At 39.3% G+C, this 27,078-nt stretch overlaps 2 protein-coding genes across 2 annotated transcripts; one reads left to right on the forward strand and one right to left on the reverse strand.

Moving 5' to 3' along the window:
* Positions 1-237: 237 nt before the first annotated feature.
* TERF1 (telomeric repeat binding factor 1) lies at positions 238-19,153 on the forward strand. Its single transcript, XM_012571928.5, has 10 exons — positions 238-630; positions 2,371-2,466; positions 4,592-4,722; positions 5,845-5,931; positions 7,202-7,351; positions 9,447-9,550; positions 10,707-10,772; positions 10,858-10,901; positions 11,692-11,756; positions 15,918-19,153. The coding sequence occupies exons 1-10, from the start codon at positions 429-431 to the stop codon at positions 16,074-16,076; spliced, it is 1,104 nt and encodes a 367-aa protein (XP_012427382.5). The 5' UTR covers positions 238-428; the 3' UTR covers positions 16,077-19,153.
* Positions 17,672-27,078, reverse strand: SBSPON (somatomedin B and thrombospondin type 1 domain containing). Its single transcript, XM_030266333.4, has 5 exons — positions 26,766-27,078; positions 20,326-20,520; positions 19,704-19,794; positions 18,713-18,889; positions 17,672-18,046 (listed from the first exon to the last, which is right to left on the reverse strand). The coding sequence occupies exons 1-5, from the start codon at positions 26,980-26,982 to the stop codon at positions 17,929-17,931; spliced, it is 798 nt and encodes a 265-aa protein (XP_030122193.4). The 5' UTR covers positions 26,983-27,078; the 3' UTR covers positions 17,672-17,928.

The following is a 27,078-nucleotide window of genomic DNA, read 5'->3' on the forward strand; positions in this document are numbered from 1 at the left end:
ACATTCCAGCCAGGGCTTCGTTCTGGTATGTCCGCCCTCCCCCCCCCCCCCCCCCTTCCACAGCCTCCTCTCTTCAGAGCCCACATGAAGATGAGCTTAGCGAAGCCCTTCCCATCACACGTACAAGAAAACGCCCACGTTTCCCCTCCAGCTCCCGGAGGAAGGGAGGGACGCGGTGGCCCTCAGCGCCCCCGGCCCAGCGCCCCGCAGCGCCCCGCGCCGCCACCACAGGGCAAACGCCACCAAAACAAGCGGCGGGGACGACACACCGGCGGCCGCGCTGATTGGTTGGGACTCGGTGAGCGGGGCGGGGTCGAGTGGAGCTGCTTTGCTGATTGGATGCAGAGCGTGGTGGGCGGGGAGATCGCGCTGATTGGCTGCGGCGCGGCGAAGATCGGGGCTGGCAGCCGTTGGCGCGGGGTTTGAAGATGGCGACGGCGGCCCGAGACGCGCTGGGAGCGGCGGACAGCAGCGATAGCTCCGTCAGCCGCTCCGAGAATTCGGCCCCGCCGGACGCCGTGGAGGCCGTGGCCGCGGAGTGGATGCTGGAGTTCGCCTGCTCCTCCCTGTGCCGGCACTTCGAGGAGCAGAGCGGGGCGGAGTTCTGGCGCTGGAGGGACGTTGCGCAGGGTGAGCCGCTCCGCAGCCCTGAGGGGCGGCAGCCCCCGGCACGCCGGGCGTGGCTGCGCTAAAGCGCTCGTAGCCCGTCCACCACCGTGGGCAGCAGCGCTGGGGGTGATGCTCAAACTCTTTCGGGGGCCTCAGGAGGGCTTGGGTGGTACTCGCACACGGCAGCAATTCAGCAGTGCTAGAAATATTTCAGAGAACTATAGTCTGGCAGACAGAGGTGAGATGAAATGAAGACTGGTGACTGGATTTTGAATAGAAAAACATACCTTTAAAATGAGACATGATCTTTAGAGTGAGAGTGGTTGACAAGTAGAAGTAAATGTCTATGTCTCAGATAAATTTGATGGGTTTATGATGTTTTCTTCTGTAAGAAGCAGTTTTCCTGGGGATACTAGGTTAGAGATTTGGAGGATATTTTTTTCTTTGTGTATGTTCTTGACTCAAGTGAACGTAGTAGTATGATTTGTTTAAACTTCTGCAAAGAGTGAAATACAATGCCACGTAGAATGATTACTAAGTCGATTTATATGGACTATGGTAAAAAATCTAACAGTAACTTAATAAAGTACTTTGAATGGGGGGCTGCTAAATTAGATTATTTATATTGCCTTTTGATGTGTGGCCTTTGGACTGCAACTCAATAGGAAAATTGTACTGAAGTTTCATGAAGGTGGGAAGCAGAGACAGACACTCAATGCAAAAGCAGATTGAAAATATCTCCTGGGAAGACTAAGTGTATTAGTAGAAACTATTGATTAAATTGTAGAGAATTCAAGGCCATATGGAAATAAGAAATAATAGTAAATTTTGAACTTGTTCCTACTCTGTTCAACAACAGAGGAAAGAGTTTGGCACTCTAAGATTATAAAGTCAATATTGCAAAAGCCTTTGGGAAAAGCTAAGCACAGTCATAAGAATAGAATAGAAAATAGAAAAGTAGGCATGTTTTTTTCATAGAAACACAGAACTATTACTCTTGCATATGTCAAAGGGAGACCTACAGAAATAATGATTGGCTGTCAACAGGAAAGTCAATTCAAGCTGAAGCAAGTGCAGAAGGTAGGAAGGAATTGGTTCTCAGCAGCTCCTTTGAACCCCAACTATTGTGTGATTCACTTTTCATTTTGAATGGTTCTGTATTATGCTGTGAAGATGAATTACTATATCCAGCACATTAGCATAGGAAATTCATAGTAACCTGCATGATGGGAATAAACTCATGATAGCTCCCATTTTAAAATATGTGATAATCCTTGTGACCTTCCAGCCTCACAAGGAGGATTTCCCTTGTAAATTTACATTTCTGAGTAAGCTTTCCATGTTGCTTTTGCTGCCTTAGTTCTGTAAGTTGCTATAGTAACATGTAAGTGTTAGCAGTCTGTCTGTGGCATTCCCTAGAAGTGAATGCCCACACTTCCCTGGAATTGTTCTTTGAAGCAGACAGCTGTCTTTTGTAGTACCCTACTTACCAAAAAAAAAAACCCTAAATTTGATTCTGTGGTCTTTGAATTGGATGAATTTAAGCCTGTGGTTAATTCTACTGTTTCTTCAGAAGAAGATATCCTCTTTTGGTCAAGCTCTTAAATATTATTTTAGCAGGGAAGAATACTAATTAAGTGTGCTTCATTAGTTTCTTAAGGAGTTAGAGATTTAGTGAAATCTGATAACACAGTGTCAAGTATATATCTAGCCACACTGTGGCAGTGCTGGAGCAAGACTGACTTAACTTTTCTTTTTCAGCTCTTATTAATGGTTTCTCCCAAATACCTCCACATCAGAAAAAAACAGTATATCTCTGCCAGCTTTTGATAAGAATTGCACAAGGAAAAAGTCTTGGTAAGTACACAGGTTTGGGTTTTTTTCACTTGTTTAAAAATAGTTTTATAAACTTCTACAGAAGTGTATTAGATATGCTTTCATATAGCCCTTACTCTGCAGATCTGTATATGTTTTTATCTATAGATACAGCTATATATAAATTGAATCAATTTCACATTTTGTACTGTCTTTATTACACATGTGAGCTGTCTGCAGGACTGGTGTTATTCTGTGCTGACTTACTTAGCTGCATGGAGTTTGAATGACCATATACTTCTTAAATTGATACTTTTTTGTCAGAGTAGTATCGACAAAAGAAATATACTGGAAAGGACTGAATAGCTCTTACTGAACAATACTTGCAAGTTTAAAATTCAGGATATGTGTTCTTTTCTGCACATTTAATTCTAGAGATTAAAGTAGGACAGAAGCAGGAATGAGAAGATGGATGAAAAGGGTGACTGTCTATATTTCCTATAGAAGACTGTAAGATTCCCAGCTGGCTGCAAGTCCTTGGGGCTCTTATTCACTACCATATCTTCTGTTTGGCTGCATTTGTAACTTGTTGGTTTAGCCAAGATGATTTTGTTTGAGTTTCTGGAAGACTTTAACTTCTTTTTTTTTCACTGTTTGATAAAACTCTGGAATTTAAAGACTTCAGAAGCAGTCTTGAAAGCATGAGCATAGAATAAAAAAGTGTATTCTAGCCAAGCAATGCCACAAAGTCTTGTTTCCATACAATTAAATTATTAAATTTCCTTTGTTGCTTATCAGGTATTATGTCATCCTGTTTTAGTTTAGCTTGGGAGTCAAATTCTAATATTTTAAATAGTATAAAAATTAGGCAATTTTTATCCTAATGCTCTAAATTATATTATTGTATATAACATTTGAGAATATTACTTCATTGTGTGTTTTTGTCTTATCAGTAGAGAATTATCTGTGTGATGAGGAAGATTGCATGTGTGTAGTAGGTCTTACATCAGCTGTAGCTACACAATGTATGTGGAAAGCTAATATATGGTAGCTTTCCTATTTTGCTAGTAATTAAAATATTTGATCTGTACTGATCATACAGAGTGGGCTGTTTCAGATTTCTAGGAGCTAAACACTTTGGTTTTACACTATTAAAGTAAGTAATATGAAGTGTCATGTTACTTGATTTAGACAATAATTAGAGAAACACATGTTTTTGTTTTCGTTATATGTGTATATATGCACATAATTAGGTTTGAAATTTCACTGTTTGACATTGTAGTGGATATAAAATAATTTTTCTCCAGTATTGTGTAAGTTGTTTACCTTGTGTCTGAAAAATACTTAATGAAAGGAGTAAGTTATTAAGAGAGATTCTGCTGATACAATAAAATGAAGGCACACGTGATGCTGTAATTCGGTGAACATCTTGAATTAAGCTGGCAGTGCCATGGGAAAAAAGCACTTGTGCACCTGCCAGCTCCTCCTGCATCTGTTACATTGGCACACTCACTTGTGCAGGTGTGCAGTGACCAGTCTGGGAAACTGCTTAGGAGTGTTAAGGGGATGAATATTTGTCTAGACTAGATTTCTGCCAGAACTGGTCACTGCTCTTTTGCTGGGAGTTTGCACAAACCTTGGTGTTGGCACAGAAGTACACTGGCATGGGAGGTTGCTTCTGCTTTTTCAGTGACACTCCTGTGTAGACCTGTTTGAGTTTCCCTCTTGGTTTAAGCACTTCAAATACAACAGAAAGTTAAGACATGGAAATAGTGATAGACACAGGAAGAAAAAAAAAAAAACAAACTACTTAGCATGGTAATTGTATTACAAAATTAATAGTATCAATAGCAAATGTTGTGAAATCTCATGCTAAGTTTAATGCATTATTAATGCCAGACCAAATACCTAATTGCAAGTAGCATTTTAAGTGATCAATAATTAGCTGACATAATACCCCTTGAAAATGCAGCAGTAATGTTACTAGGAAGGGAAGGAAGAACCAGTCTCTGGAAAGAAGACAGATGCTTCAAGTTTCTTAAACACCTAAAAATTGAGGAAAAAGGAACTGAAATTGTATAATACAAATTGCTGCATATAAATAATGTAATCTATTTAACTTTATCCTTTAATTTTTATAAGTACTTTGGTTTTTTCCCCCTCTAAGGATTACAGTTTGAAAATGATCCAAGAATTTCACCTTTGGAATCTGCTCTGTCTTTCTGGACTTTACTCGAAAGGGAAGAAATTAAACTGGAAAAACTTCATGAAGAAATTCGTCGCTTGATTCAAATTCAGGTCTGTGTGACTTACTCATAGTGCTTCAAGATGCTGCCTACTCATTGGGAATGGGTAGCTGGAAATCTGCCTGGTGGGAAAGGACCTAGAGTTGCTGGTCAACAGTAGCTAAACAAGAGCCAGCATGTGCCCAGGTGGCCAAGAAGGCCAGTGCCATCCTGGCTTGTATCCAGAACATTGTGGCCATCAGGACCAGGGCAGTGATTACTCAGCACTGATGAGGCCATACCTTGAATCCTGTGTTCAGTTCTGGGCCCCTCAGGACAAGAAAGACTTTGAAGTGCTGGAGAGTGTCCAGAGAAGCGCAACAGAACTGGTGAAGGGTCTGGAGCACAAATGTTATTACTAGGAGTAGCTGAGGGAGCTGGGAGTGTTTAGCCTGGAGAAAAGGAGGCTCGGGGGGACCTTGTCACTCTCTAGAACTGCCTGAAAGGAGGTTGTAGCCGGGTGGGGGTTGGTCTCTTCTCCCAGGTGACTAGTGACAGGATGAGAGGAAATGGCCTCAAGTTGTGCCAGGGGAGGTTTAAACTGGGTATAAGAAAAAACTTTTTCACACAAAGGGTTGCACGACATTGAAAAAGACTGCCCAGGGAAGTGGTGGAGGCACTATCCTTGGAACGGTTTGAAAAAAACATGTGGATATGGCACTTGAGGATGTGGATTAATGGTGAACATTGGTGGTGTGTGCTAGGCTGATGGTTGGACTTGATGACCTTAAAGGTCTTTTCCAACCTTAAAAATTTTATTCTATCCTTACTAAAACAGAGCCCTTTTTACAAAAATCTTGGGCTATTAGCAGACTATTCAGACTGAGCTGAATTTTCAGTTTTAGACAGATTAAAGAGGTCTGTATAGGGGACCTTTTTCTATCTCATATGGTTCCTGTTTGTACCAGTTCAAATTTGTTTCAAAAGCTGCCAATCCGAAAAAGATACCAATTGAAATAAATTTCAAAACTAATTTCAGTACTAACTGTTAGAATTAGATAAGTATCAATAACCCTTAAATATATAATCATCTGGAGTTTTGGAGTCTTAGAAAACTGTAGAATTGTGAATTCTCTTGCTTTTTCTGAATCTCAGGTGGAATATTTATCATATCTTTTAATTATATTTCTTGTAGATTGTAGCAGTCTATATGGAAAACAGATATTTCAAGGAAGCTGCTGAAGTTCTTGAAAGGTTGTTCACAGACTCTGAATCAGATAAGGTAGTAAATTGTTTAAATTGCATTAAAAGTTCTTGACTTTCAGAGGAGAAAGAGGGGAGTTGATTTGCAAAGCTAGCAAATCCTACCTGCATAACTTCAATTTTGTTATTGTCTGTGCAGTCACTTTCATCCTATGTCACTTTAAAATGCAAAAAAAAATTTGTGGCCAGATTGATAAAATATTGGATGATTTCTGTGGGAGTAAAATGCTTTTAGCAGCATTTTACTTCATCCCCTCTTCCACTTTATATGAGGAGTGAGATAGCACTACAAATTCTAGCAATTTGATAGTGCTGACTACTAACAGCCAATTTGCTGATTTCTATTGTAGTGGACTCTGTCATCTCCAATTAGTGTTCTATGTACCAAAGCATCCCAGTGAAGGAAAACTCATTAGCTTCTGTAGTACAGACTGAATGCTATTATGCCTCTGACTGGAAAAGACAACATATGTTTTAGGCCATCTCCTGGTTTGAAGTTGACTGCATCACTCACCGAGTTGCAAGTTTGAGTGAATATGTCTCTAATATAATAGTTAGTACACACATTTGAATTTGCTGGAGTGAAGAGAAGAGCAACAGAAGGACTGTAGGTGAAAAGAAGTTAAAAATGCTTCCTGTATCTTCAACTGGTATATTAGGACACATGTTCTGTGTAAGTAGTAGCCTGTGTATAATTATTCTTCAGATACACTTCCATTCGGAGGATTTGGATGTTTGGAAAGTGTAGATTGTGGTAATAATACTCAAATTCATAAATAAAAATGCAGCCTATACATAGAAAACAATTCTCCGGATATATTGGCTTCTGTAAAATTCAGAGGCATTGGTAGACAAAATGTGAATTTCTAATTATCAGTATTGATGTATCCTTAGTGCTGCTGTACTAAGTTATCCTTCTCCTGAGCACTGTACAACTCTTTCAATGGCAGTCTTTTTGAGGCGGGAAAGGAGAAGGGAGAACCGAATAATGGGTGGCTTTTTCTGGGTGTGTTTCCCCCACTGACAACCCTGCTTTCAGTGTTATTCATAAAGGAAATGAAAATGTAGATCTCTGGTCAGTTATGCTTTGCCATTTACTGAGCACATAAGGTAAATACCTGGTATTATGTCTGGTTGACTCCAGAACAGTTTCAAACTGCAGCAGGAAGTTGTATAGGGATATTCAGGAGCCTGTATAATCATCACGTTTAGCTTTCTGTATTTCCTGTTTAGCACAGATACCAAGTTTGCTGCAGGATTTGTGTTGTATAAAGCTGTGCTTTTCTTAGCCTTTAAGGGTGAAGCTGGCAACCGTAATTAAAACCAAGGATCCATATGTTCCTCTTCTCCAAAGCTTCAGTTACAGTCTTTTGATAAGTAAAATCAAGTCTTACATTGAACTTTTCATGAAAGAAAATGAAACTAACTTCTTAAGACAGGTATGTTGAAAGTATTTTTAAAAATTTTGAAAAAAATTACATGATACAATTAAATAGAACTATCCTTTCAAGGGAGTTGTTTAGGTAATATTCGGTTACTGTATTAGATGAAAAGGAAACTTTACCTTCCTTTGGAATGTCTTATTTTCAACCTTTTTGTTTTAATTTATATGTCTTGGAGAAAGTTAGTAGGAAAGAGACTGCTCCTAAATATCTTATATTAATGTTTTTCCCACAGCTACTTTGATTAGAAAAATAGTTAGGATAATAGTGTTAATAATAATAGTGTTAATAGGATAATAATCTTGTTTTAACAAGATCTGTTTAAGAAATGCAGTTCTGATATAGGACTCCTTAAAAATGTAGCTTTATATTTACGGATTATTTTATTTAAGCTTACATGACTTCCCCTACTAAAAATAAAAAATCAAGACCTGTTAATTTGGATAAAAGCTTTAGGAATGTCAGGGGAGTTAGGAGATAGAAAGCTATTATTGCTGTTTTCCTGTAAATACAAATGTTTCTTACAAACCGTCTTACTCAAAAGTGATTTAAAATCGGCAAGAACAACATTCCTTCTTCAGTTCATCTTCAGGAGGATTGTAAAGAATTTCTCTTATGTTTACTTCATATAAAAGAATATTGAATTATTCAATTACAAAAGCACAGACGTCTAAAGGTAATAAGAAGCAAATTTTAAATAAACAATCCTGAAGTTCCTCTGTGTTTTTCATTTTCTTATCAGAGAGACTGGGCAACTTATTAAATACACTCAAAGTATAATACAAGGAATACCTTTTAATGGTTTCACTTGAATGTCAGTTTTCAAGTTTATTTTCCAAGGCTCTTGAGTGTAAGAGAAAGCGGAGGCTTGGAGGTGTCAGAGAAGACCCAGAATTCCATACTAACATGCCTAAGGCCCTCACTGCTTGCATCCCCACTGCAGGCATTTGTCCATCCTATTTGTCCTACTGTCTGTACCCACATTGCAAATCTTACTTTGAGCAGAGTTATTCTGGCACATGGAGGAGACAGCTTTGTGAGGAATTCCCCCTTCTGTGCAGCACACAGGTTTCCCAGCAGTGTACCCTGTCTTCTCTGCAGAAGAACATTCTAGCTTTAACTGCTAATTTCTCTTTCTTCTAGTGCCAGATGTAAAAGTATAATCATAGAATAGTTTGGATTGAAAGGAATTTTTAAAGGTCATTTAGACCAACTCACTTGCAATAAGCAGGGACATCTTTAATTAGATCAGGTTGTTTAGAGTCCCGTTCAACCTGGCCTTGAAGGTTTTCAGGGATCAACCAACGTGCTGGGCAGCATGTTCCATGTTTTGCCACTCTCATCATAAACAAAACAGAATTCTTCCTTATATCTAGTCCAAATCTACCCTCTTTTAGTTTAAAATCATTAACTCTTGTCCTACCTCTACAGGCCCTGGTAAGAAGTTTGTCCTATCTTTATTCAGTGTAGGAGGCCCCTTTTAGGTACTCTATAAGGAGTAATGAATTACTAGTGCCTTCTCTTGTCAATGAAGGTGAAATAATCTTAATTTGTGGCTAAAAGTTTGAGCAGGATGTTAGAAATATTTTTTGCCAGTGCAAAAAAAGCTTGTATTGCAAGCCTAAGGTCTGCTTAGAAATGTCTTTTGAACATGTTACATGTATGCTTTGTCCTGCCATGTGCTACAGAACTAGATAAACTTGACACCTGTCAGTTTCAGTTTCTAACCTAGTTATAAATCCAGGCTTTGGAGTACTTTGGTAATATTTGCAGTCTTAGTTAAGTTCTGTAATTTACTTAATACATTTTTAAGTTCACTCATGCGACTATTTGTTGCATTTCTTTGCGTCCATATAAAAATCAATTGCAGCTATGACTAAAATTTTTCCTAGTTTATAAAGATCTTTAGGGATTTCAACTTAACATGCTAAAGTTGTTTTGAAACCACTTACTTTAATGTTAATACCTCTGAAATGTCTATCAAATAAGCACTGCTAGTTCTAATAAAAAGTATGCATATTAATCTTAGTGCAAACTCCTATCTATGTACTGTCTGGCTTTAATTTAAAACTATCAATTACATTTCTCACAGGAAGCCACAAAACATGTGGTTTCTAAAGGGTTGAGAGCAACATTGCAAAACAGACCTGTGGAAGTCAATGAAAATGGCAAAAGTGATTTGGAAACAAAACAAAGGTTTGTATTAAGTGTTATACTGCTAAAGGATGCTCTTGGACAGTAACATGAAACTTGCAGATCAAAGAGTAGGTAAAAGGGGGGAAAGTTAAATTCCAAACTGCTGTCCAATAGAAAACTAGCTACAAGCTCATTCCCTATTTTCTTTAAATTTGTGCTCTTCTGTGGTTGTTACTTTTGGCATTTACATGAAAAAGCTTGTCATTAAGTTTAATTATTTGTGAGGCTGGACAATTTGCAGTTTAAACAGCTGTCAGTCTATAATAATATAAGCACAAAAAAGACTTTGCTTTTGTAATGCTTGATTGGACTCTTTTTAGTTCTAATTTCCGGCTGTTGGTCATCTCAAGAAGAAAAGGAATAAGGAAATGGAATCAGCTTTACATTTTTCTTACAGTGACCCTTTAATGATACTAGTGTGAAGGAAAATAGTTACGTTGCTTCATGATTCTGACAGTGCAAGCCTTCAGAACCATTATATGATTATTTTGGAAAATGTTAATGTTCTAGGTTTATCACCATTTATTCAGGGAGAATAAGTTGCTGGCTTTAGCTGGGATAGAATCTGTATTTCTTCATTTTTGTACTTGGAATACTTGGCACCACTTAGTTAATAAAATGCTGATGCAGTCAGTATAGAGGAGGATAAGTCATAAGATTTTTTTTTTAATCTGTTTTTTTAGAAGGGCAGCTTCTGACACATCTGAGAGATATGATGAAAGACTCGTTCAAAAAAAACCTATGGAAATAATTCCTAATGAAAAAATAGAAGTGCAAAATGCCTCTTTAAATGTCTTGAGAACAGGCTACCCAAGGAAGTGGTCACATTACCAAACCTGACAGAGTTCAAGAAGTATTTGCACGGTGGTCTCAAGCACATGATGTGACTCTTGGGGATGTCTGTGCAGGGCTAAAAGATGAACTCAGTGATCCCTGTGGGTCCCTTCCAACTCAGCAGATTCTGTATTTCTCGTCCAGGTATAGGGAGGCACGGTTAAGAGGGTGATTGCATTGATGCAGCTAGTGATTGTATGCCACTGCTGCTGTAGGGAAGTCTTAGATGAAGAATGAAGAAAGTCTTTAATTTAAATATTGTTGAATCATATAAATGACAAGTTGCTGCATAGGAAATAATTTTTTTGTCTTTTCTTTTAAGATTGATGAAAGAGAAACAGTGTATCACAAGCCAGTCATCTGTAAGCATAAAAAAACCCATAGCAAGGTAAAAAATTTTGTTGTTATTGCTCTGGTCACTGACTTTTCATCAAGTTCTTTGTATTTTTACTTCAGATTTGTGTTCTTTGCAGGAGACGTTCAGGACAGAAGCCCAAAGAGAGCAGAGTTCTTAAGAGTGAGAATTAGTTTATTTTTACACTTTCAAAACAGTCATGTCAGGCACTTATTTCTAACTGCTATCCAATGTGATTTGATTAAGGCAGAAATGGTTGTGGTGGATAAAAACACTCCAAGTTGTCTATGGTTTCTGTACAAATGCAAACTAGGTGATTGCCATATTTAGGAAGCAGTGAAATGACTTAAAGTTCTCTAGCAATTAATTTTGTAAAGTAATTCACTATTTTCTGGTTTGCTTGGTTGGTTTACAGGACTTATGGTATTCTGTGCAAAAGAAAGTGGACAGAGGAGTACTGAAATTAATTTCTTTCTGAATTCTGTTGCTAGAAAACTTGATTGGGAAGGACCTAAAGAAGTTAGCTGATTGGAAAAACAAATTGTACTAAATGTACGAAGTCAGGATGTTTGTGTGATTTCCTGGTACTACGTCTTAAAAACCTAACACAGATAATATAATAGTTATAAGTAAGTTCTTAAGACCATTAGCACCCTCTTACCACAGCGAGATGTGTTATAGTTCCTGCACGTGGTCATGTTGTACATGGAAGGACAAATTCTTAAACTCTTAAGATGCCTTGAATGCTTGCCACAGTTAAACCTGATACATGTACTTAGAAATTATGGCATTTGTGTACAAAGAATCATAGCTCTGATTGGTTGTTACTTCCCATCCTATAGTGTACATAGTGCATTCAAAATAATGTATATTCTTGTCAGGTGTAAATGGTAAAACTGCTGCCTTGATGTAGACTCCTAATTGTTTTGGATTTATATTAACTGTCTTCTAGGTCTTAACAACTTGCAAAATGTGGGAAAAAATGGAGTTCCTTTGGCATGTAGCCGAAAAAAACAGGTTTGTACCTATTCTCTCTTTTAAATGGAGATAAAATGAATCTGCATGCGCAGAATTTTTTTATCAACTTTAATTTTTAAATCTATTGCTCAGATTTAAGATTATGTAAATTATTCGAGTGCTACAGTTCCTGAAATTGTTACAGTCCCTTTCTTTTTAAAGACAGGAAATAGAACATATTTTTACTGTCTCAAATGTTGTTGCTAAAGCTTCCAAGGCTTTTATTTGTTGAAATACACCCTTAACAAAGCTTACTGTGAAATAAAAAATTATTTCCACAGTTTGGATTAAAGAATTCAGGATGTCATTTGCCTGTGAGAATTTTGGGCAAGTATCAGGGGCAACTCATTTTCCAGCTTAGAAGGTTAAAGATTTAGCAATTTTATAATTCAATACTTTTGTGATATAAAAACATATTTACTTGGAAAACTACTCTAGTTTTTATAAACCAAATGGTAGGGCCTTCTTATAATGCTACATTTCAAATGGTCCTTTGTGCATTCTTCCTGAGTAAGCCTACTTCATGGTAGGGTTACATTAAAATTACCCTACTGTGTTCACTAATGCTAGCACTTACATTGGTGGAACATGCAGAAGTGTATGCCTTAACAGAATGCAATTTGAAGTTGATTTGATGTTGAGGTCTTTCAAGCTAATTTTTGATTATAGCTAATTATCCTTCATAAGTGTTTGGCATTTTATCATGATAACTGAAGAAATTAACATTAAAAAACTATATTGATATTGTTGGAGTCTTCTTTATGATATCTCTTAGGAAGCAATATGGAGTCTTTCAGTTCAGATAATAGTACAAGTTGTCATCATATATCCATTTTGATGTGAGCTGTTTTGTTTTTCTGGTGTTCACTTTGATATTTCATTTTTCACATAACAGGGAAGACCAAATCTGCGTTTTTGTTTTTCTCTAGAGCTATTTCTTTAAGAATTTTTACTGAAGTTGATGTACTGATTAAATCTTCAGTTAGATGCTGTCCTCAAATGGGTTGAAGTCCTAATGAGATCTGATTCTTGAAATTTAAGCCCCTATAAAGAGTTTTTTTCAGTTTCTCACAGATCTCAGGAATAGTTAGATCACTGACAATCTCTTTAAAAGCTGAAGATAAAACCAGTGCCCTAAGGGAAAAAAAAAAAAAAAGACAGCACTTATTGGATTTGTTTTTTGCCTTTAAAGACAAATCTACTTTATTCCAGCATATACTTGGATAGGTACCTTGTTAGGCAGTTGCTGGTAAGCATGAACACTTTGATCAAGCTTGCTTTCAACATCAAGAATTAAACTATTTGGACCACAATGACACAGAGCTAATGAAAGCTTTGTAGTCACATATTTTTATGCTGAGCTAGTCTGTTACGGGGTCACCTACAAGCATGTGTCTAGGTCTAGGGCTTATACACACATCTTGTTAGAAAAAAATAAGAGTTGTTTGCTTAATTATGTTGTTATAGTTCAACCTTAATTGAAATATAAAGACTAAATTGTAGAGAACTGCATCTGACAGGGGCACTGAAAATTTTAAAATAACTTAAATGAAACTTAAGATTCAGAACTCTGTTTCTTTCAACACTTAGAAAAGTTGTAGGCATCTGCTCCCTCTGTTATATTTATGCCTTACTCCCTTCCACTAAAACCTCATAAATGTTTTATAGAAAGCATTGATAATTGGCCTTTTAAACAACAAATCTGCTCCTCTGCTTTATCATCTGGGTTATAAAATTGTCCACATGCATGAAAGAATGCAATGAATGTCAGAGCTGTTGACTTCTAGAACTTCCTTTTCCATGTAGTCCCTCATTCAATGTTGGCATTGTTTGCTCTTGTTTTGTAAATGGCATTTCATTGCAATGGTTCAGTGCCCATTTTCAGCCTTTCAGTGTTTTCAGTTAGCTGCATAGAACAATCTGCAGTGCTATTGAAAGGACACATACTTTATTTTCTCATTCCTAAATTAGGGGATGCAAGTGTCACAGAATTTAGGGAACTGTTTGTACTCAATTTTATATCCAGTAATTAAATGGCAAGTCCTTTGAGTTGTCTAAAATATGGCTGATACTTGATTTAACTTAAAAAATGTGTCTGAAAATCTGAGTGTTCGGAGTTTTGTCAACTTGTATGGAAAAAAAAATCTGTATATTTAAAGTTGAAGGAGAAAACTCAGCAGAGTCCAATAACGTATAAAGGAAAAGAGGTTATTAGAGCAGAACTGACTAAAGAAGTAACAAGATCTTCAGATTTGTGAGGGAATGTCTTCACATTCTGCCTGGCAAACTCAAGCTTTCTCTGCTGGTGCTCAGGGCTGGCCAGATGTCACGTTGCTGTGGACCAGGCACTGTGCTGATGTGAGCTCAAGCGTAGTGCTGCATTATGTCCAAGCTTTCTACCAATCTTGTAGCAGTGCAAAGCTGGAATCTAGATAAATTCTGGCCCAGAGGGGACAGAGAACTTTTCATTGAGTGGGGCAGGAGACAACTTATTGCTCTGTTCTCTTCCTCAGTGAAAAGAAAATGAGTCAGTCCCTGATTTACCTGTGAAGCAGACCCTCATTTATACAATAAGTGGAAGAAATTTATTTTTAAAAAAAAAGCTCAGTGTAAGAAATTAAAAATCAAAACAAGCTAAAAACAACCATTTAACAGCAAATGTAATTAATCATTGCAAGTAATAAGTGTTGTGATTGTCTCTTTTGATGAAAGTATTTGAATTATCTGGCTCTGTAGGTCAAGCATAACTGTGTTACTTGAATAAAGATTTTATTTAGTAAAGTTTTCTGGCATGCTCTGAAACGAGATGAACTACATGATTCCAATGGAATCTCTGGTCTTTTAATAATAGTAGAGAAAAAGGCTGTTTACTGCTAATGTTGCAAAAGATCTGTAGAACAGGAAGAATTAGGAAAAGGAAGTATTTTTGATAAAAGGTAAACTACTTTAGAGAAGTTTTAGGTTCCTAACTGCTCAAAAAATACAGTTGAACTACTATTACTTGTAATTCATTCACTGCTTAGTGAGGTTTGTCAGTGATCAGAATTTACTGAAGAGGCCCTGACACTTGCATTAAGCTGGAATAAATACAGCTTTGAGATGTGAAGTTTAGTCTTTACACACCTCAGCTTGCACTTTGTTTAGATGCCACATTTTCCCTTTTTGGAGAATAACCAGGATAGTTTTGATCTGCTACAGTGTTGAGGTTGAATATTACTCCCCCTTGTATTTCATGTCTGAGCCCTGCTGCAATTTTTAGAAGTATAAATTTAACAGAAGGTTGGAACCATGCAGAATAACACTCAAAATTGTCACATGGCCAGAGATTATACTGATGATGCTTACAAGAGCTTTTAAAGATCCCAGAAGGATTCCAGGTCATTAAGAAATAATTTTTTTTTCTTCGTATTTCCACGGTTGTGGGTTCTTGTGCCACTGACAGTCATGTTGGCTGGGTTTTCCTGCTGCTCATCCTCCCTTGTGCACAAGCAGGAGGGTATGCATTTGTGTAATGACAACAGCCGTAAGATTTGCGTTTCCATTGTGTACATTATTTTTGGAGTTAAGTGGTGTAATTCGCTTTTCCTTGCACTTACCAGATCTACTAGTCTGGTTTAAGTTGAAGCTATTCCTTGGCACCTACATTTCCCTCTCTGCTCAGTTCTTTACAATTTTGAAGGTTTCAGTTGTAAGGGTGAGCCATAGTATGATTCTCTAATGTTCCCTTCTGCTTTATAGCCAACACTATTTATCCATTTGATAGTTGGAAGCAATCTGTTACTTACACAAGGAGGTTTTATACATACTCTGGAAAACCAACCTTTCTTCCACCAAGCTATAAATTTTAGGCCTTCAGATTCAGCCATTTACCATTCTTATGGCTCTTGTAATGTTCTATAAACATTTTTTACTTCCAATCCAGTTACGCCAATTAACCCAAGGCTTTATTACACAGGTCCCCTTTGGGAGCCCCCTTAAAGCTCTACAGGTTCAGTTACAAATTTATCATTTATCTCTAGTTTCAAGATAAGGTGCTCAAAAAATCCCCTCTGACATCTGTTATAACTAGAGAGCTGTTTGAAAATTTGCTTTTATAGTTCCTATAAGCTCTTAGATTAATACCTTTCTCTGTTCATATATCTGGTATTTTTCTTGCCCTAGCTATGGACTCCCAAAGAAGACTTGGAGCTGAAATCGGGAGTAAGGCAGTTTGGAGTGGGTAACTGGGCTAAAATTTTAGCCCATGGTAACTTCAACAACCGAACAAGTGTCATGTTGAAAGACCGGTGGAGGACACTGAGCAAGACCAAACAAAGCTGATTTGGACTGCAGGAACCAATTCTTGACCTTTCCCTACATGAGGACCTATTCTAGCTTTTCAGAATAACATCTTATTTTAGACTCAGAGTGTCCAGCACTGTTGCTGTCCTAAAACATGAAACAGAATAGTAATAGGTATAAAACATTTGTGTAAGCTCACTTGCTCTGGTAATGAGGACTTAAATGTAGAGTCTGGCCTTTTTTGCTGTATGCAGTAACAGATCACCTAGATTCTGAAATGTGAAAGTGTTTGCAGTGATTTAAGAGATGTCTATTATGTAAATTAGGGGTATTAGATCTTTAGTTTGATGGCGGCTAATAAAAAGTCAAGTGTTCTGTATTTTTAATGGGCTGTATCTCTTCTTAGATTGACCTTTTCATATTTTTACTTCCTGCCATAAAGCCCATTCTAATTTGCTTTGCTTTACTTTGAAATTTAGATCAGACTTGTCATCTCTGTAAGTTATACTGAAAAGTATGTATGTATTAGTATTGTTAATTTTATGAGATAATGGTTTGTTGGGTTTTTTTCTGCAGTTAAAAAGGTGTAAATTCATATAATGTTGTATTTGTAAGTAACAAAGGGACTGGTTAATTTTTTACATGGAAAGGAGCACTATTATACTAGCACTTAGCATCTCTTGGTTAGCTTGTGCCACCTACCTTGTCTTGACAAGTGACTTCTTCCAGAGCAGCAGGAAAGGGAAAGCTCAAAAACACATGGCCAAAGTAGGGCTCAATAATGAGTCTACTCTGTCAGTGACAGCAAAGATACTCTTTAATGGGGGTCACTAGCAAAGTCTCTGCTGGCCACTGTAGCTCTCCTGCTCATGGGAGACTGTAACAGATGGATGAAGGCACTAGCCTGTATCTCTGGATTCAGATAATTTGGAAGAGATTTCCACAATCTCAGAAAACTCATGCTTTCCGCTGTCATACTGGTGTGAATCAAGTGAAATGCAATTCAAAGTTTGTTTTACAACACATTCTTACTGTAGACAGAACCTCAAGCAGATCACCTTTCTTATTCTTGCTAGGAGACTCTGGCTTCTTCCAGGAAGTCTTCGTGTTGCACGCAAATGCTGCCTGTCTTAACAGGAAATTTTCTCAACCTTCATAGCAGTCTTGTCAGTGCTCAGATGTTGCAGGTTCCTGTGCTAATCATTGTAGATGAGCATTTTTAATTAGTAATAAGTAATTTTTTTACTCTTAGCCAAGGCCTTAGTCACAAAGTCTGGTCTAGGTTCATCTGCCAGAAAAGTTACACTATGTATTACAAAGTTCTGAGGAGACTAATTCCTTAACAATGCTGACTAGGTATATGTCTTCATGAAGGTGGCTGAACATGAAAACTGCAGTGTAGAGGAAGAATACTTACATAGTTAAAGTGTAAAAAATTGTCTAGATGATACTGGAGAGGAACAAAGTACCTAAACTGAAATCAGTTTTAGCTTTCAAAAACTTAATTTTTATTCACCCTTGCTCTTAAATGTTGACAGTAACTATTGTCAGACTTGAAAATATTTGGCTGGCTCACTACTGAGTAGGAGCAGTGCCTGTAGACAGGGCTTTGGCCAGTAAAGATGGAAAGCAACTTTTGTGGTTAGAAACATTAGCATTTTAATTACAAAAGAGAAACAGGGTAACATGCTTCTAGTGTTCTAATACAGAGATTCAGTCTTAGCATTTTGTATTAAGGCGGAGAGAATTTCCTGAAATGATTCTGCCAAAGTCCTGACTCCTTTAAAATTTGTTAAGGCTCCAGAAAATGCAGCAGAAATATATAGGTTTCTTGGCATTGGTGTTAATTTTCTTAGTCTTTTTGTTGCAATTTTAAAGGTCTTTTAAACTTTTATGTAAAAATAAAACTATGCACCAGGGGACAGGAACAGTGTTCCAGTTGCCGGATCTTCTTCCAGGTTCCTTGGCACTGAGAGTTGCCAATTGCTTCCCAGTGTAAGATTTTATCTCTGAAATGAGACAATAAATATGAAATTAGAAGAGTAAAAGCTATGTATTTAGTATTACTGGATTGTGTTGTATAAAATGTCAGAAGATTGGATTTGTTTAATCATATAAGACTTTATTAAACACATCCAGCTCTTAAAATTCTTTCTGGAGCAGACATTATATTCCTAAGTGGAATATCCAGCATGGTGCATTGAGTAGCTAGTTGTACAGGTATTAAGTAGTATGCATATTAATAAATGTATGGATCATATAAAAATCAGTTCTGAATAATAAATATCTACTTGCACAATTAATTTTCTAAAAACCAGGTATATATGCTTGAGGGGAGTACCAATCCACCACGGTTAAATCTGCAATCAGATTTGGACTATGGCAGGACTATGGCACTTTTACTTTTTAAGTAAAAGTGCCCATAGCTGTAAAAAGTCCTCTTCCACTACACAAATTCCATCACCTTAACAATAGTGACTAAAGCATTAAGCTCTTATATTGAAATGACTTCCCAATTTTATCTAGGTTTTAAAAGCAATTTCTGTGTTAAGTGAAAGGATGAAACCTTCTGTGCTCTACAAACTGTTTAAGCTGTTCCAGTTTTTAGGTACAATAAATGCAGCTTTTAGTGAGATTTTGAGAAGTATGAACTCCGGTGCTGCGTTTTGGTTTACCCGTGTGCGTTGTGGCCGTCGCCGGAGCAGCGCTGCGTGGCCGTGCTCATGGCCGGGGGCTGGCAGGCGACGCACACGGTGTGTCCCTCGCGCAGGTACTGCATCCAGCGCGCGTACGGCCGCGTCTCCAAGGCACACTGCTGGGAAAGGGATTCCGTCCTGAACTCCACACAGTATCTGCTCAGAGGGAAAAGAACCAAATTATGAGAGATAAAGCACGAGCTAAGTAGGCACTTTGAATGGACTTACATATCATAAGCGTGCTGTTTGTGAAATGGAAGTTAGACATCATCATTGCTAACAAATCTTTCTGACCCTAACCCGATCAGTGGATTCTTAAAAACATTATGTAAACTATTTCTCATACTATGCCCCAGTCCAGTGTTTTATGTACAATCTCATTTTCTGGTAGTGTTCTGTATTAAATAATTTTGAAAACCAGATCTCAGTAACCCATATTTTTTCTTCTATGCTGCTGAAAGAAAATGGAAAAGAGACTAAGAGCATCAATGATTTTTATTGTTCTAGGAAAAATAGCACAGGACAAAGCATTATGAGCATTACCGACCCAGTAATAGCCTAATTTAAACTTCATTACCATCTCTACTGGTAACTAAACAAAATTTCTTACCGCTTGTGTCAAATAGTTTAAAAAAAAGGTCTCTTGACACCAATTCCATTCAGCCCACGTTGTTCAGAGACCTACATCTAATTTCTCAGACTTACACTTACATTCAGCTTTGTTTTAGCATTGTTTACTGCTGGCTTTCAAAAGCAGCTGTCACCAGATTTGCCATGATCCCAATGTCTAATTCAGGACAATTAGCAAGTAATAAAGAATATCTAGGATATGCAAATAAACTGCAGGAGAGAAAACCAGTACAAGCTACAGCTTATTGTTTAATTTTTGAAATTTTAATTACATCTTTCTCTGTAGACAGCTGTTTTCTACTGAACAAGATGACCCACATACATATGATAAATAGATTACCCTGCTGCTTCTTTGTCTGAAGGCCAGAGAGAAGAAGCTGCTCGTCTTTTTCTTTCTTTACCGTATTCAGAGGTAGTTATGAAAGCAGGGACTGAGGGAAAAAAACAGTTATGGTAAAACAGCAAGGCACAGCTGAGTCATATTTCAATTACTGTAACAGTGGGTGAATGACTTCATTGAAAAAGTGATAAAATGTTGGCAACATTGGACCTCAACCCCATTCCCTACAGCTAAGCTCTCTCCTTATTCAGAACAAAAATAATGCATGCCATCTAGACAGTGAGGAAATAGGATGTACTGGAATCCCACAAGGAGTACTGTTTCCAGTTTCATACTGAATTTGTGTTCTAATTTCGCACAGAGATAATTTGATACTTGCATCTAACTGAAGGAATGGACGCAGCTTAGTTGTTTGCTTAACAGAAAATTAAGAGCAGCCAGAGTAGGAAAACAAATTATTGAATAAAAAGTAGTATGACAGTAGAAAGTAAAGTTCTAAATTAAAATTTTAACCAGCTAACTGCAGATAGATGCTTGGTTTATTGCTGTTCATTGACATCAGTAAAATTTATGATGGCCGCGATGGACACAATATACAGCAGAGAGATGAAATGGAGAGTACCATGTTCATGGCCGCAGTCCTCCCCCTGGTAAGTCAGGTATTCCAGGCAACCAGCCTTCTCCTCCAGAGCTGGACATGGTTCCCCACCGTTTTTAGGTTCCTGTTGTACATAGCGCCTACGGATCCGCAGCCCAGGATGACATTGTTCTGCACAGCCACTCCAATGACTCCACTCCCCCACAACACAGGGAATAGCTGCAAAGCAGTATGAAAACATTATTAGTAGTCAAGAATTCTGTTTTATCCTAATTGCTTTCAAAAGCTTGAGATAATAAGATCATATTGAGGGGCTTTTTGTTTGGTTTGGGCTGTTTTTTTTTTTAACTTTTTTTTCTAATTTTATTTATATCGGTTTGAATGCTCTTCCAGGATTTTGCATACTCAAATTGAAAATTCAAACCTGCCTGCAATGCTTGGCTCCCTATTCCATCCGTTGTCCACAAAGAAAGAGCCCCTCATCAAAACCTTTCTCTACAGCTGCAGGGTTCTTCTGTACCCTCTTCTGAAGCATAAAGCATTAGCCTCAAAGGAGACCAGCTCATGGATTATCTACACCAGACTGGTCTGACCTTCCTTGGCAGTTCCTACATCACTAGATTTTGTTTAAAGGCTGGAACATTAACCAGTAGCACATTTGATTCCCTTCAGATCTATTTCTAGTTCCTTTTTCTTCAACACTGAACTGTATTCAGTGCCACAATTTTGTTCTCCTGTTTTAACACAGATCCTGCTCATTTTCAACTACAGAACATTGGATATTTGAATTTCAGTTCTCATGGATCACAAACTTCCTCTGAATTAGTCAAAAATTCTGGGGAAAGTACCATTATTTTTAAAGTAAACTTTGAATCATAAGAAACTGCATTTCCCTTAGGCAGGGAAGAAAAGGTTTTGCAGTGTCATTCCCAGAATACAAAAACAGGTGATAGATACATTATTCCTGAATGAGAAGCTACACAACGCAGAAGTCTTCACTTTATTTTTCCATTAAAACAATATGCAGCTGTAAAAAACACACAGCCATTTTACATCTCCATGAAACTGCTTTTCTCAGACTCATCTCCAGGAACACCAAGTCCCTGTTTTCGAAAACTATACAACCTAAAAATTTCCCCTTTCCTTAGCAGTCAGAATGAAAAGCTTCATTGCAGGCTGAGCCCTCAGGGGTTGGATTATGATGATCTCTGGATGCTCACTGGTGGAACAAACAACCCGTCTACCTGGGAGCTTCAAATCTGCACAGCCATGGCAGGAGAAGCATGAAAGAGCAGATAAGAAAAATGTCTCACACATGGGCATCCATCAAGTGGAAGAATTCTCTGAGGATAAGCAATGATTTCCCTACACAGGTCATACTTAATTTGTGCCCTACAAGGACATTTAATCTGACTGGTGAGGCATTCCCAGTAGCCTTCTTTCCTGGAGGCCACCCAGTAGGTGCTCCAGGTTAGAGAATGGTACAAAATACACATTATCATCTTAAATGGGCTACCTTAAGTGGGCTATCTTAAACTGGTTCTGGATTGTTTTGGGTCATGCTTCTCATTATCTAGTGAAATAAAACTTTTCATTTCCCAGGTGTACTATTTCTCATTAGCTTGTAATGGAACATATCACATGCTTTCAATTTTTTTTCTGCATTTCCGGATTACAATTTAAATCCCCAAGAAGCTTTACAGCTTAACCCCTAGTTACATCCTTGTATCAGTGTTGAAGGAAAGTGATGGGACCAAACTAATCTTTCAGGAAAATATTTTATGCCCTCTGGGATTCAGCCAGTACAAGAAATTGGGAAGAGAGAATAGAATGTGATAACCTCCTTGGGGTTTGTGACTCTTCTCATAAAACATAGAAATTGCAGTGTTTGCTCTGTCATTACATCTCTAATTTCTTGGACTACTACCAATATAATAAAGCAGATAAAACCTCTGAAAGAGGCTACTTGGCAGACGTCCTTATCACTTCACCAAAATTCCCTTCCTCCATTCTCACTGTGTACCAGCTGTTCTGACCAAACTTGCTCACTTTGATATGCACTTACTCAGTGCCCTGACAGCACCAGGTGCATTGTGGCTGAGGATGCTGCATCCCACGCCCGAAGGAATTCCACTGAAACAGAACCACAGGGTTGCCCGAGTATTGGGCCACCTGCTCAACACTCAGGCAGTGTTGCCACTGCCCATCCTCCTCAACAATTAGTATCCTCTGGTTTTTTCTTCTTCTTACTGAAAAACACTTTCCCAGACAGCTCCTGAGTATGATTTGTATAACAGTGCTGGGAAATTGCAGAAAAAGCCCCCTTTGCCACATGCAGACACCTGACACTTAACCACCAGGCACTGCCCTCAGACACATCCAAGTACCCCAAAGTACATGACACAACCTCTGTGGCTGTGAAGGCACCACACTGACATGTTGCAGTACAGCCCTCAGACTGTTTGTTCCAAGAATGGTGAACTAGAAAAGAAAACCAGGCATAGTTAAAATGTCTTAGAGCTCACCATGGGATAGCCAGGACAAGTGCTAAATGCAGTATGGACCTCACAGTCTTTGCCACCTGGCTGCAGGGTCCAAACACAGTCCTTGACTCTGCTAGATTTTATGGCACAAGCACAGACTTCAATGCCTGATCACAAATCTTAGTTCTACCCATGTGCCCTAAGGACAGTAAGTGTCTATCTAGCCTATTTCCTTATCTATTGATTCTCTTCCAAGCTGGCGGTATGAATGACCTAAATAAATAAAAATTTCCACAGAACTTTAATCCCATATTACCACCTTGATATGCAGATAACATCAAGTCTAACATCAAATTTTCCATGAAGAAACAAAGGAACTGAGTAAGTGCATAACAAATAAAGCAATGACTTCATGTCTTACTGGAATCAAACCAAGCTGACAGTTAAATATTGGTCATCTGCAGAAATACATGGTAATTTTATGGTTATCAAGATTTAGAATAAGAAGGATGAATTGCCCTAGTTATGTGGAAAAATAAGAATATTGGGTTGCTAGAATGGAATTTAGGCAGTGAGATAATAATGTCGCTCTTGCAGTCAGTACCCAAAAACTATTAAGGGACAGTAGATCAATTTTGTGCCTTGTTGGAAAGATGTCAAATTCCTCAGCATGACAGAGATTGGATCCATGAGCTGACATAAAAGAAATGGTGCTATCTCTTGACACACAAAAAGAAGTATCAAGGACCTATAGCTATGGTATACCTATCTTTATGGATCCCTCTCTATATTGCTATTTGCTCAGCTTATTTAACACAGTGATGTCAAATGATGATTCATGGAAACAATGAGGAGGATGCAAGTCAAAGGAAACTGAAGGAAGGGATTTGTTCTCGGGTATCTACCAAAATGTGGAAGCTAATGCAACACTTGAAATTTCAATATAAACCACAGAAAAATTACACTGCTATCTTATGAAAGACAGCTCAGTAGCCAAATCTTTGGTTTTGTCTTCTACTTGCAGCACTAAGAAACACAAATCCTTATTTCTGATTGAAATTCCATTTAGTTTTTTCTCATCTCTGGAAAAAGAAAAACAGAGGCTTGTAGTATGTTCATTGTACAACATATATTGTAATATGTACGGATCTCTAGATTTTTTCAGAGTATCCACTTTGATTCAAATGGTGAGCTGATTCCTTTCTCAGGCTTTCTCACTGGACAGTAGTTCCTATTTAAAATACTATGTACAACAATATTTTTTCTTCAAAAATATTCTTCATTTATTCAAAAATATTCTTCAGTGTTAGAACTATAAGGAAGTTTATTTAAAAATTCTTGAACTTGGGTTCAGCAGTCCATGAACTTCTGCCGAGCCAGAAGTATGTAAAGTACTAAACCTACAATGATCTTTAGACATGACAGAATTTAACCATGCTGCTGGCAGCTTTAGGATGTTAATTCTTTCAGTCATTTCTTTTATTCTGGAGCATTGTTTTTGGGTGATTCCTAACATCTCTTGCATCCTAGCATCTCTTGATTACTTAAAGTTGAGGCACTTTGCACTTTCCCCAAAGGATGAAATGTCCTTTCTGCAGATGCTGAAATCATGAGTTGTGAACAGGTTGACAAACAAGCAGTAGCACGAGAACCATTGATCACCTTTCTTCACATTTCTATTTCAAAGTTTTGAACTCTACATTCAAAACAGTGAACTATGCCAGTGAACACCCCAGTGTCATTAAACACTTAGATTTTAGCAAGACGTAATGGGGAGATGCCAACATCCAACAGGAACAAAAAAGACTCTAGAATTTTCAGCTATACTGTGTAAATTGAAACAAACTTCCAGTGGAACTATTTAGAATTTATGTTTATACAGAATACAAGTTAATGACTACTTGCCATGGAGAGTATATAGTATCATTTGCCTTTAAAAGAACAACTTGTAAATTTAGAATTTTGGATGTGTGAATTCTAGGATCACCTTGCCAGGGTGCCAAAGTTCTGCCCTCCCATGCTACACCCATCAATGCAAAATGTGCTGTTCCCTCTGTGTTTGCATTGGTGTTCGCACAACAGCAGGGCAGCAAGGCAGTGCAGGGAGTCAAACCAGGCAATAAAAGAAAACAGGCAATAGAGAAAACAGAAATAGTTCCCTGTGTGTTTAGCTTCCTGAACTGGGCCACCAAAGACTGGCAAATTTTAGCTCTGGTGAAGAAGAGGCAGTGAGACAGGGAGGCTTCACTGAAAGTCCACTTTCCTGACTGGATCTAGGGTACCCACCACCCACACAGGGTACAAGAGCGGTGCATTTATATTGTAGACATACTATGCCTTTTGAGGCAATCACCACTGAGCCCGAGCCAAAAAATACCATATTGATGACAGCAGGGCATCATCAAGTGCCAGAAGTCACCCCAGAAGTCATGGTAATGAAAGTGTTTAAACTAGAACTTCTCAAGCACAATCTTGAGATTCTTTTTGAAGGATTTCAGCTCTGTTTTCATGCTAACACTATGCATGTTCATCAGCTCTCTCCTTTTATGCTTGAATATTAAAAATTATTTGATTTACTGAAAGGATGCAATATGCTGCAGCTGTATGACAAGCATCTTGCCAGTTCTTCCTCTACTGACTTTCCTGAATGAAAGAACCATCTATTTGAAAAATGCTACATTCTGTCTGACTTTGTGGTGCATTTTTTTCCCTTCTGTTACTCTGAGGAGATTATTAAACTGTGGGAGAGCTGACCATGTTCCTTCTAGAGGCCTGGGGTCATAGTTCTGCTCTGCTGAGTTCTTCTGTGCAGTTTTACATCCTTCAGGATGGGTCTACCCAATCTGAGAGTTGAACTCTGCCTTCCCAGCCCGGGCAGATGTAAGCCAACCTGGGTGCCAAAGCTATGTGGCTATGTCAGCATGGCATTGAGCCTGCTAAATACACCCTAATTAGCAGGACTGTGCAGCAGAGGCTCATGACTTTCTGACTGTAGGCTGGCGTGCATCCAGCCAGCTGGGAAGAGACATTAAGCTGACCAAGTATTAGTACTGCACCTGCAAAGCAAGGTCTGTGTCCTGCATCCCAGGCACACAGAGGTCAGTCAAATTGTGAAGGCTGCAAAGGGTAGAAATACCACAGAAAGAGGCACGGTGAATACCTACAAAGCAGATACTCCGTTTGGTAGAGCTGGGCTACTTTTTCCTCCTTGCCATTGCTCATTGGGACGTCTTGCCATCCCCCGAGGGCTGGCAGAGGACCCTCTCACTTATGCGCTTACGCTTATTTTTAAGCCTTTGCCTTCACAGTAAATTCCTGCAGATTCATGCTCCTAGACAAAACCTCACAGTGGGGACTTCCCCAATTATTTCATTGAATTTTGTTTGTCAGGATGTGAAGAAAGAATCAGCTGAGAGACATAGACGGTGCTAAATTAACCTCCCTGCTGTCTCTGCAATCGGACATCCTCACGGCAATCAATCCGTGTTTGGGACTTGCCTGAGTGAAAAGTAAGTAACATAATATTTTAAAGGTAAAATAACTTCAGACTGTCACCGTACCACAGCTGATCTGGAAACCTTTTCTCTCTAGTAAGTGAAAAGTTTGTCTCCCTTCCTGAGCCTGGCGCTGCCCCAGCCTGTGCTCATGCCCTCGCCTCGGGGCTGGAGAGGGAGGAACCTGCCCCTCTCGCAGCCCGGAGCCCGTGCCCGGACGAACCCGGCGAAACCTCCCTCCCGCCAAGCCCCGGCAGGCAGCTCCTGTACCCGGCCGGAGGGCCGGGGCGGCACTCCCGTACCCGGGCAGGGGGCCGGGGCGGGGGGTACCGTACCCGGGCAGGGGGCCGGAGCGCGGGTCCCGTACCCGGGCAGGAGGCCGGGGCGCGGGTCCCGTACCCGTACCCGGGCAGGGGGCCGGGGCCCGGGGTGCCGCCGGCCGCCCTCCGCCGCGCCCCCTCGCCAGGACCGGGGCGGACGCACCTACCCGGGCACGCCTGGCCGTGGTCGTGGCAGCAGTCCCCGGCTCGCCGGCAGCCTCCGTCGCAGTAGCAGGTCCCGTAGCCCCCTCCCTCCCTCCATCCCTCGCCGACGCAGGCGGCATCCCGGCCCTGGCAGCACTTCCCTTGGCAGCTGCCCCCGGCCCCGCTCCCGGCCCACAGCAGCCCCAGCCACAGCGCTCCCGACAGCGCCGTGCCGCCCATCACCGCCGCCCCGGCCACCGGCCACCGCCGCGCCGCCCGACGTGCGGGCCCCGCCGCTGCTGCGCGCCGCGGCCGCCGCCAGCCCCCGGCGGAGCG

This window comes from Taeniopygia guttata, chromosome 2 (genome assembly GCF_048771995.1).
Source record: "Taeniopygia guttata chromosome 2, bTaeGut7.mat, whole genome shotgun sequence".
Classification (NCBI taxonomy): Eukaryota; Metazoa; Chordata; class Aves; order Passeriformes; family Estrildidae; genus Taeniopygia; species Taeniopygia guttata.

Coding starts and splice junctions, on each gene's coding strand:
- TERF1 (XM_012571928.5), top strand. CDS start 429: ATGGCGACGGCGGCCCGAGACGCGCTGGGAGCGGCGGACAGCAGCGAT. Junction 2,467..4,591: donor TGCACAAGGAAAAAGTCTTG/GTAAGTACACAG, acceptor TCCCCCTCTAAG/GATTACAGTTTGAAAATGAT. Junction 7,352..9,446: donor AAACTAACTTCTTAAGACAG/GTATGTTGAAAG, acceptor CATTTCTCACAG/GAAGCCACAAAACATGTGGT.
- SBSPON (XM_030266333.4), bottom strand. CDS start 26,982: ATGGGCGGCACGGCGCTGTCGGGAGCGCTGTGGCTGGGGCTGCTGTGG. Junction 19,795..20,325: donor GGACTGCGGCCATGAACATG/GTACTCTCCATT, acceptor TTTTTCCCTCAG/TCCCTGCTTTCATAACTACC. Junction 18,047..18,712: donor GACGGCCACAACGCACACGG/GTAAACCAAAAC, acceptor GTCTCATTTCAG/AGATAAAATCTTACACTGGG.